Consider the following 11289-nt stretch of genomic DNA (forward strand, 5'->3'; position numbering starts at 1 on the left):
CCTGCTGCTGACCAACTTTATGGAGATCCAGATTTCATTTTCCAACAGGACTTGGCACCTGCACACAGTGCCAAAGCTACAAGTACCTGGTTTAAGGATCATGGTATCCCTGTTCTTTATTGGCCAGCAAACTCCCCTGACCTTAACCTCATAGAAAATCTATGGGGTATTGTGAAGAGGAAGATGTGATACGTCAGACCCAACAATTCAGAAGAGCTGAAGGCCACTATCAGAGCAACCTGGGCTCAACACCTGAGACACACTGATCGACTCCATGTCACGCCACATTGCTGCAGTAATCCAGGCAAAAGGAGCCCCAACTAAGTACTGAGTGCTGTACTCATACTTTTCATGTTCATTCTTTTCAGTTGGCTGACATTTCTAAAAAAAAATCCTTTTTTTTGTTTTTTTGTTTTTTGGTCTGAAGTAATATTCAATATGTGAGATGTCACTTTTTGAATGGAATTACTGAAATAAATCAGCTTTTTCATGATATTCTAATTTTATGACCAGCACCTGTATAAATACATTGGTGGGATGAAGGAGACTTAAAGCACCTGTGACCCGCGCTTCTACCTGAAATCATCAAGGAGTACAGATGCATGGGGTGTTCATGAGCAATAATCTGGGCTGGACCAGGAAGTCCAAAGCTGTCTGTGAGAAGGGACAGAGCCGCCTCCGTTTTCTGAGGAGGATGAGGTTGTTCATCGTCTGCAGGGCAATGCTGAGGATGTTCTACAAGTCTGTGGTGGCCATTCCTTTCGTGTTGGTGCAGCGGGCTGAAGGTTGCAGATGTGAACGTAATAAATAAACATTCAAAGGTCAGTGACGTTGTGGGGGCGGAGCTAGAGATCTCAGACACGTGCAGGAGCTCCTTCAGCCAGAGACTGAACCGAGATGCTCCATAGAGAAACGCAGGAAGTCCTTCCTACCAGCGGACATGAGACTGTTTCATGTCGTCCTGAACATTTCAGACTCTCACATTCAATAACCCTCTGCTGTACAATATCACAACTGAAATAAACTTTGTTTACTTTCTATATCTTCTTCACGTCACTTCGTAAAATGTCCAGTTTTGCTGTTTTGTTGCTTCACATGTTCTGCTTCATAGAGAATCTTGTTCTTTGCGTTATTGATTATAACGATTTTATAGACTGATTTGGCACTACAATTTGTTTTTTTCCTCTTTTAAATTCAAATCTTTGTTTGCAGGAGTACGTCTTTAGATGTGGAGCCCATCTACACCTTCAGAGCCCACAGGTAAAAAAAGTTAAACGATCCCACGAGTCGAGGTTTTTTAGATTTTAAATGTAATGTTTGATCTTTTACACGTTTGTGTTCATAAAGGGGGGCTGTGCTGAGCGTGGTCATGAGCAGTACGGGGGAGCAGTGCTTCAGCGGAGGGGTTGATGGCACCATCCAGTGTTGGAACACGCCCAACCCCAACATCGATCCTTACGACTCCTACGGTAACTTAGCGAGTGTTTTTTATCGAGTCTGACGATGTTTGAAGTCGAATCGTTAAGTGACTCGAGTTTATTCTCCGTGGCAGACTCGTCGGCGCTGCGCGGAGAGCTGAGCGGACACACGGACTCGGTTTGGGGTTTGGTGTACAGCAGCACGCATCAGCGCCTCCTCTCCTGCTCTGCGGACGGCACCGTGAGACTGTGGGACGCCAACACCACCTCCCCCGCCCTCGCAGTATTCAACGAAAACAAACGTACGGAAATGGTCAAAATATTCAGTTTTATTGTGAACGGGAACCCAGTTCTTCCACACGAGTATTATTTTGTTCTGAGAGAAGACTTGAAGCTTTTAATTTAAAGAACCTTTTCCCCGCTGTGATGAAGTTTGAGGCTTCTAGATAATGAAACAAACGTTCACACTAAATTTAGACATTTTGACTTCGTAAACGGCTTAAAACTCCACTGATTGTTGAAAATTTAAGTTTGAAAAAGTGGGGATTGTGTAAGAACCCTGATTTTAGTTGACCTTTTTCCTATTTTTTAAATTAAGGAATTAACTGGAGTTGGTCTTTTGTTTTTCTGTACCAGAGCTGGGCATTCCCTCCTCTGTAGACCTGGTGTGCAGTGAACCAGCCCATCTGGTCACATCTTTCACAAATGGCCAGATCGGCCTCTTCAACATGGAGACCCGCCAACTCGTCCTCAGTCTGGAATCTGGTTTGGAGCCAGGTGAGTCTGGAGCTGTACTGAGCTGAGCTGAAATGTTATTAACTATAAAAACTTAAAAAAAAAAAAAACTGAAAGGGAAAAAATCAAACCATCCTTCCTACTATTGCCTCTGGTTCCGTGTCAGATGAGACAACTTTAAAAATGTCACTAGAACCTGATTTATGTTTGGACTGGTTTTGTCCTGTTGAGCTCTCTGAATTGTCAAAAATAATAGCTTCATCCAAACTATTCACATGTCTCAGTAGATGTAGATCCCATCCCAACAGACTATTTAAAGACGTATTTCCCTTAATTAATAACCACGTCTTGAATCTGCTTAATCTGTCTCTAATAAATGGTTACGTACCACAGAGCTTTAAGATTGCTGTAATTAAACCTTTACTTCACCTTGACTCGGATCCTAGCCAATTATAGACCTATTTAATCTAACTTTCATCTAAAAAATTCTAGACATGGTGCTATATAAATAAACTGAATTGAAATTTAATTGAAAACACAGTTGAAGCATCATTAAGACCTAAATCTTGTAAACTTTTTTTTTGTTTTTTGTAAGCAGACGTTCCCTGTCAGATCAACAAAGTCCTCAGCCACCCCACCCTCCCCGTCACCATCACGGCTCAGGAGGACCGACACATCAAGTTCTTCGACAACAACAGCGGGAAGCTGATTCACTCCATGGTGGCCCACCTGGACGCTGTCACCAGCTTAGCTGTGGACCCGAACGGACTTTATCTCATGTCAGGCAGTGAGTATTTGTCCAGCAGCTATCGTGGTGCAATACATAGATTAAATCTTGGCTTAACTAAGGCTTTGGATTATCTTGATGTTTGCCAAGATGACAACCTAAACGGGTCGAGGATGAAGCTGTTAAAGCAGCCATCTTTAGTCAAAACGAAGCGTAAAGTTCAGAATTTAATATTTTTTATCACTAAGGGCGTAACCAGATCTCCTGCCACAATATTTAAACATCACGGGACTCACAGAGTTGGAAATTGTCTCAAGTTGCAGTCTGCATGACTTTGGTGAAATTATCTTTGAAGATGTGCATAAGAGACACCCCCTGTCCATGCACATTTTGTTCAAAAACACAATGAACTTGGTGCCTGAACGCAGCGATTTACCAGCTTTAAGATGAACTTGGGTTAATTTGTCTGATTAAACTGACTGTGGGGAGCAGCCTTCCCACCACCTCAGACCTCTACACTTCACAATGCAGGGGGAAGGCGCTCCGCATCATGAAGGACTCCACTCATCCTGCACACAGTCTGTTCCAGCCCCTCCCCACAAGCAGGCGGCTGAAGAGCATTCAGAGCAAAACCACCAGGCTCAGAAACAGTTTCTTCCCTGCAGCTGTCAGACTGATGAACTCGAGCTGCACTTAATTCAGTTTCATCTTACTTTTTTTTTAACTTTATTTATTACATATATATTTATTTATTTATTTACAAGTATACTCGTTTGTATTTATTTATTTATTAAGTTTTAGGCTTCTTGATCTGGGACCTGAGTCCGAATTTTGTACCATAAACATGCAAATGTGAGCTGGTATGACAATAAAAAAAATCCTTGAATCCTTGATTTGAGAGGGACAAGAATCAAACTTTAATAAGAAGAGACACAAAATCTGACTGCGCCTCCACAGAATGGTTTAATCATCTCTGTTTACCGGTGTGAGCAAATTACTTCGTCGTGACAATAATTTGTAAAAATCATACAAAAGGAGTTTCACTCTAATGTCCTCTTCAGTCAGTCCTGAGAGTTATCACAGCTACAGAGTGTCTGATTTAATTTCTATTCTTTATTTATTTATTTATTTTACTTATAAGTTGAAGTGGAAGTGGGTAAGTTTGGATATAAATTGGTTTGTGGCTGTTTTGATGATTTTAAATAAAATGTTTTCATTAGAAATCAGTTTAAAACTCCCGGTGATTAAAAAATAAAGACAGGAAATCAATAACTGTGTATATTTATATATATATTTAATCGGTAAATTGTTCTGACTGATAAGATGTCTGGAGAAAAGTTATGTTCATATTCCTGCATGTTAGAGAAATATTGATAAACAGATCGGTTATTTGTTTTGGTCTCTTGTGAAAATGAGTTGGGCCTGTTGAGTTCACACGGCGTTAACGAGACTTTAAAGGTTCTGTTTGTTGACGCGAGACGTCTGGAGACTCGTGAGTAAGCAGACAGGAGAGATGTCGGTCAGTTGGATGTTCCCAGACGATCTTTGTAGAAACGTGCAGGAAACCAGAAACTCAGAAAAGGCTCCGGCACGCTGCCGGACTTCACTCTTGATTCGTGGTTTTCACCTGATGTTTCATCAGAGCAGGAACAGTGAATAAATCTGCCGTTTCTTGTGAACAGGTCACGACTGCTCCATCCGGCTGTGGAACCTGGAGAGTAAAACCTGCATCCAGGAGTTCACGGCTCACAGGAAGAAGTTCGAGGAGTCCATTCACGACGTGGCGTTCCACCCGTCCAAATGCTACATCGCCAGCGCCGGGGCGGACGCTCTCGCAAAGGTGTTTGTATGACGTGGAGCTACATGTGCCTGCCCCCCTCCCCCACATGCCTCGCTCTCTGTCTCCCGTGATCAGGGACCAATAGAGACTCAGCAGGGGACGAACTGTCAGGCAGGGGTCCAGTCCCACTTCTCGCAGCCCACTCCTGTCAGACCTGCAGACTTTGTAGCCTCCAGCCTTCAACAGGCTGTGGCTCGTCTTTGAGAGGATTGGTGGGGGGGGTCGGTCAGGAGGAGAACTGCTCTCTGGTCCCCCACCCACCATCCAGGCAGGCCTGGGTGTGATGGGCCACAGCGCCCCTGCAGACAGACTAAAACCTCCACAGAATGGAGCCTCAGGACAAGTTAGTGAGGAGTGCCCCCCCCCCTCTTCGTCTTCTTGCTTATCCAAGTTCCCCTCAGACTCTCGACCTTCGACCTCTTAGAAAAACCAAGTCCAGCCCCCACTTTTCTCCAAGTCAGGTTGTGTTTCAGGGCTCAGAAGGATGGAGCCTCCAACTTCCTCCCCCCACCCCCCGACCCTGCTCCTGACCTGCCTTTTTTTTTTTAAGCCTCTGTCGACAAACGTGCCTTTGCTTTAAAAAGGTCTTTAAAATGTTCTTTTAACGAGCTCGTTGTGGGGAGGGGGGGAGGGAGGGTGGAGAATCAGAGCGGGGGTGTCGCATTTTTGTCCGTGCTAACATTAGATGTAAAATTACAAATGCTTATGATAAACAAAATATATATTCAGTCTTAAAATTTACTGTGCGACGTGAGTTTGGGTGCTTTTTTTTTTTTTTTGGCGAGTGTGGTTGGGGAAAATCAGTTTTGTGTGTTTCGGGGCAAAGCTGGTACAATAAGATACAGACATTAAATATATTGCTTGTTGGTTAGATTCAAGTAACTGTACACTTCAGAAGTAAGATTACAAACGTGTGTCCAAAGTAAACCATCTTGGTTCTATAATGAATAAATCAGACTAGCCGTCAGTTTTTAGAGTAACCAACAGATTTTGGCCAGTTTGCTCTTGTTTGAACTGAATGCAGTCTGTAGTTTTCTCCCCCAGCCGTGTGGACGCGCTCCGCTCCGATGTGATGTATCATGTCCTGATTTTTACAGTCGTCCCGTCGTGTTTAGCAGGAAATTAGTGCAGTACTTTAGGACTATCTGAAAAGGAGGTAACCCTTCAGCTTCGACGGGAGACAAACGTCCTGCGGTTCCAGTTTACTGTAAATTGAGGAGTTTAAAAGAAAAAAGAAGTTGTACGTGGAGTATAGCTTTACATGAGCCATTTTCTCAGTCACTGGTTTGTAAATGAAAGTATGTTCAAAATAAAACCTGCTGTAAAATGTTTCGAAGTGTTTCATACGACTCAAGTCATCCTGAAACTGCAGCTGTTTTTATCTGGGGGGGGAGTTTTGAACCGTTCCTCTGGATTGGTGCTTCAGTGTTGCAGAGCTCCATGTTCTGGTCCATCTACATGTCACCCCCACGCCTATGGTCATCAAATGGATCGTGACAGAAGGAGTTCCTGATCCATCCATCCATGTTCTGGAGTCGGGTCTCAGGGGCAGCGGCTTGCAAAGGGACGTTCAAACATCTCTTTCCACAGCCACCTCTTCTGGAAGGACTCAAAGGCGTTCCCAAACCAGCCAAGAGAGAGTCTCCAGCGTGTCCTGGGTCTTCCCCAAGGTCTCCTCCCAGTTGGACATGTCCAGAAAAACGTCCCTAGGGAGGCGTCCAGTTGCTTGAAGCACCTGACGGAGGAGGATCCTGGATACAAGCAGCTGGAATGGGCGACCTTCGCCTCGAAGAGTCCCCTGAGGGACTCCACTGATGAGGACGCCTTCTACTGGAAGTTTTCCAGGCACTAAATGGTAAACGGACTCTACTTTTGTAGATCATCTTTTTATCTTATCAAGATACTCAAAGCTCTTTCCAATCTGTACCCTCATTTACCCGTTCGTACAACACTCTGCTAGATCTCTGCAAAGACTAAGTGCTTTATCACATTCGTACACGGATGGGACACGCGTCGGAGGCAACGAGTCGTCGTGAAGGAGCCGTGAATTCATTTCAAACGAGAAGTCCAGTTGGTTTTCTGTTGAACCACCGAGGCTGTCGAGTCCAACAACATCTCTAAAGAACGCCTTAAAAAAAATCCAGAGAACTTCCTTTGATTCTTTTAATTTTCTTTATTTTATCAAAAAAAAAAGGCTAAAAAAACAAGATTATTTGAACAATATAAGCAAAAGGTTTTTAGTAAGTTTATGTACAAACAGGAAAGATGAATAAATCATAAATATTCTTAATGGAACTCCTTGAAATGTTAGGAGCCACTACTGAAATACAGAGAGTGATTTTTCTGTCACTCCGAGACACAAACGATCATTTCTCACACAAGTCCTTGTTTCAGAATGGGATTGACCTTTTTAACAACAGCACCGTAGTCTTTGACGTTAGTTTCTACAACGTCCTGATCAAATCACATTTAGGAGAATCTTTACAGAAATTAAAGACACGCCCCAAAAATATTAAGCTTATGAAGCGTTTTGAGACGAGACAATCAAAACGTTTCTCTGCAGGAAGTCTGTGTTTATCTTCTAGTAAAGATCGATTTGTTAAAGGTCTGCGTTTCATTTCAACTTAGTCTGCAAACGTATAAAATGTGTAAATGAGCGCATCTCGTTCCAGATGTGCAAACGTTTAAATACATTTTCACAAACGGGCAACCCAGATTTTTCACTCATCTGTAAAATAATGCACATTGGTTTTGCCAATGTTTATGAAACATACATTTAGAAACCATTTGTAAGGGTTGACCCATTGGCTCCATCAGTTTAACAGACTATAGGGATCTTTGTGACGCCTGGAACTGGCACCAGAACAACTCTGCTGGTTAATTTTATTTGTTTATACCCAAAATCCCCAGTTCTGTCTCCTTCCTTTGCAAATACATGGCCTTTCCTGCCAATCCAGGAACCCCCATCTGGGCAGCAGAGCAAGTAAATTTACGGAGTTCTGTTCAAAACATCCGAGGTGTTCCCTCCAACACCTCCGGCCTCAGTTCCTGGGCTGAGAGTTGAACTCCTGGCAGATGTTGTGGATGATCTTTGGTACGTATTTGTAAAGGTTGTCGAACTCGTCCACAAAGAAGGAGTGCTCCTTGTCGGGGTCGGTGGCGATGTACTCCAGCTCGTCCTGGGCGGCCCAGGCGATGCCGATGGAGTAGGCGATCACACCTGCATCAGAGGGAGGGACGGCGGGTTACAAACACGGACTCGACACGCGTGTGTGTTGCATCAAACAAACACATGGCACAACACTTTAATGTGGCCTGACCCACACCAGAGAACGTTTTAAGGGTTGGTAACACAAAGACTACACTTGTAATCATGGGAAAATAAAAGTCCACACTTGTCTGGAGGTCCCACCACAGTATTTCAATCAGATTCACGTCTGGACTTTGGATTCTTGCGGCATGTTGATTTCTTCCTTTTTGAGCTGTTCTGTTGTAGATTAGTTGCTTGTGTGTTTTGGATCGTTGTCCTATTGGACCCAGTTTGGTCCAGGTTTTAGCTGTTGGACTCCAGCATCCTTTAGTTGAGGATTTCATGGTAGGCTCAACAACTGCAAGGAGCCCAAACCATCAGCCCTCCACCACCGTGCTGACAGTATTAAGTGTTTGTGCTGACCCCCAGTTTACTTTAACCAAACATAGTTTGACATCTTTATTTTGGTCTCGAGTAGGGATGCACCGATGAATCGGCCCCGATTTCCTTAATTTTGGGAAATCGGAAATCAGCCGATACTTGCATGAGAAACCGATTTTACCGATTTTTGTTGTTGTTGTTTTAACAATTGTCTGAACTTCATTTATATTTCAGAGCACTACCTCGTGGCCAGTTAAAACAAGTTTATATTGTTTCTAGGATATTGTTCAAGGGTGTGTTTTTCAATAAAATAAGATTGGAAAATTGAATGTGCATTGCACAAAATTGGTATCGGGCAAAATCGGAATCGGCAGGTCAGTCTTTTTAGAAATCTGTGATCGGCCAGAAAACTACAATCGGTGCACCCCTAGTCTCGAGTCCAAAAAACTGGTTTGTCAAAAACTAAGGCCTTGTCCATACGAACACGTAGTTTTCCCAAAGCAACCTTTTTGTCATTTCAAACAGTGTCCTTGCAAACAGAGCACCGTTTCAAGGAAGGTCTTCTAAATGGAAACTTCAAAAATGACTCCAAATGCTGTAGTAACCATGCCAGGCCTGTGTGTGGCGCTGTAAATCTGCCAATAAAACACTAAAAACAGGAAACGAGGCGAGGAGCGTGCTCATTAAACGTAAACGCAACAAGAAGAGGGCTCGTTCACGTCATAGGTAAGATTAGAAGTTGTGACTATGACAGTTTTCTGAAGGTCGCGTTTCAGTCGTTGACACAAAAACTCAAGGGTGGTGATTCAAGATTTTTACCACTCTGGAACATGTTTTCAAAAATACAGTTACTATTTTGAGGCTTCTAAAACACTGTGTCCATGTGAACACAGGGCAACTTTTCCATAGATTTACAGTAGGCTTTGCTGCCATTTTCTTTTTAAGAGTAGTTTTTTCCCTACTGCAACTGTTAAAACAAGCCATACTTGTGCCATCATTTTCAAATTTTCCTGTCATTACCTCTAACTTTTAATCTGCTAACCGAAGCCTTTAGAGTCTGAGACAGAGCTCACTTCACTAAGCATTGCACAGTCTGACCTTTAGGGTGTCTGTTGATCCCTGGGAAGACTGGCAGCTGTCTTAAATGTTGTGAATAATCTTTCACTTTGTAGAAAGACGGACTGAATAGTTTGGAAATGACCTTTGACCCCTCCCAGATTGATGGGCAGCAACAGCTTATCTGAGGTCATTGCTGATGTCTTTCCGTCTTGGTGTTGCGTTAACGCACACCATCAGGGCGGCAAAAACAGCAGTTCCTAACGAATAGCTGTCATCGTCTTTGATTAACGTAGTTTCTAGAACCTGGTAAAAACCAGAAAATGATGTCCTTGGTTCTCACCTTGTCGTTGGACAGCCTCCGCAGGTGCCCTGACATCGTCATAGGAGCGCCCGTCCGTAATGACGATCATAATCTTGCGTTTGTTGGGTTTGGATTTGCTGAAGAGCTGCTCTGCTGCGTAGGTGATGGCAGCGCCGGTGCTGGTCCCGCCGCTCCAGTAGTTGATGCGTTTGATGGCGTTCAGCAGCTCTGCCTTGTCGTTGTACTGTCCGAACGCGAACTCCAGCCTCTGCTCATAGGTGTACTGCACGGCTCCGACCCGGGTATCCGTGTCTGAGATCTCAAACTCCCTCGTGACGTTAGCCACGAACTGGAGCACGGTGCGGAAGTTGCCGGTGCCTACGCTGCTGGAGCCGTCGATGACGAAGGCGATGTCGTTGGCGTTGAGGCACGTCTTGCTGCACACCAGGCGGTCAGTGTCACAGATCCGCTTCACCAGGGGCTGCACGGCCTTCCTCAGGGTAAACCAGCTGTTCACGGGAAGGGAGTAGAAGCCGTTTGTCCGACACACAGCCTGGGAGACAGAACAACACAGTCAGCATAATATTTCATGAACTACTGGATAGATCTTTATGAACCGTTCGGAGCCAACCCAGTTCAAGATGGCTCCCACAGCCAAATCCCCTTAAGAGTTTTACAAATAATGTGCTAAAATGTGGTGTGGGTGTAGCCGAAAGTCATTCCTAACCGACACCTCCTACGTTAACAGATCACATTATCATCAGGATTTGATTCTTCGACAGGCTCCGGGACAGTTACTCCACCTTGTCAACAAAGTTGGCCTCAACAAGGTTATGCTTTTCACTTTCGTCGGGCCCCTCAATGGTGACGAAGAAGATGTTGATGCCGGACTCCCGGGCGAGCCGAGACGCCTCCTCCACTTTGTCTGTGGGCCATCCGTCCACAAGGACCACAGCTACGTTTGGAGCTCCTCCTCGGTTCCCGTTGGCATCACTGAAGTACTGCTTGTTGATGTAGGAGAGGGCTTTTCCTGTCAGGACACCAGAGGGCCACAGAGACCGTTACCTCATGCAGTATTCACTTCATACTCTCTGATGTCACAAAAACCACTGAGGATGGAAGATCCTGTATCAAAATATCCAGCTCTTTTAATTTTTTTGTAATTTTTTTTATAACATTTCAAAAATGTTCACTTTAATTACTAAATATTTTTTCGCCATAGAACTACACTAGCGGCACGGTGGCACAGTTGGTAGAGCTGTTGCCTCTCAGTGAGACGGTTGCCAGTCCAAATCCCAGCCAGGGGCCTTTCTGGGTGGAGTTTGCATGTTCTCTCTGTGCATGCGTGGGTTTTCTCCGGGTACTCCGGTTTCCTCCCACAGACCAAAAACATGCATGTTAGGCTGATTGGTAACTCTAAATTGTCCCTAGGTGAGAGAGTGAATGGTTGTTTGTCCCTGTGTGTCCCTGTGATGGACTGGAGACCTGTCTAGGGTGTCCCCCGCCTCTCACTCTGTGACTGCTGGATATGAGCACCAGTGACCCCCGCGACCTGTAAAGGAAGAAGCGGGTAAAGAT

The 11289-nt window shown here is 44.4% G+C and overlaps 3 protein-coding genes across 4 annotated transcripts in view; 1 reads left to right on the top strand and 2 right to left on the bottom strand.

Moving 5' to 3' along the window:
• LOC119411278 (striatin) overlaps positions 1-5205 on the top strand; it is a gene marked incomplete in the record, with an annotated part of 40479 nt that extends 35274 nt beyond the window's left edge. The window contains 6 exon segments of the mRNA XM_037678218.1: positions 1213-1260; positions 1348-1469; positions 1553-1720; positions 2055-2195; positions 2752-2940; positions 4563-5205. Coding sequence (XP_037534146.1) covers positions 1213-1260; positions 1348-1469; positions 1553-1720; positions 2055-2195; positions 2752-2940; positions 4563-4732 — 838 coding nt within the window.
• The window catches only part of opn6a (opsin 6, group member a), a 101538-nt gene that overhangs the window by 48301 nt on the left and 41948 nt on the right, over positions 1-11289 (bottom strand). The window lies entirely within an intron of this gene.
• The window catches only part of vit (vitrin), a 25538-nt gene continuing 21780 nt past the window's right edge, over positions 7532-11289 (bottom strand). For both annotated transcript variants that reach the window (XM_037678207.1, XM_037678199.1), the window contains 3 exons: positions 10515-10741; positions 9751-10264; positions 7532-7940 (listed from right to left, as the gene is read on the bottom strand). In XM_037678207.1, the coding sequence (XP_037534135.1) occupies positions 7762-7940; positions 9751-10264; positions 10515-10741 (920 nt within the window). In that variant the 3' untranslated portion in view covers positions 7532-7761. The remainder of the gene's footprint in view (positions 7941-9750; positions 10265-10514; positions 10742-11289) is intronic.

The sequence above is a fragment of the Nematolebias whitei genome, chromosome 1 (assembly GCF_014905685.2).
Source record: "Nematolebias whitei isolate Nwh7 chromosome 1, NemWhi1, whole genome shotgun sequence".
In the NCBI taxonomy this organism is placed as follows: Eukaryota; Metazoa; Chordata; class Actinopteri; order Cyprinodontiformes; family Rivulidae; genus Nematolebias; species Nematolebias whitei.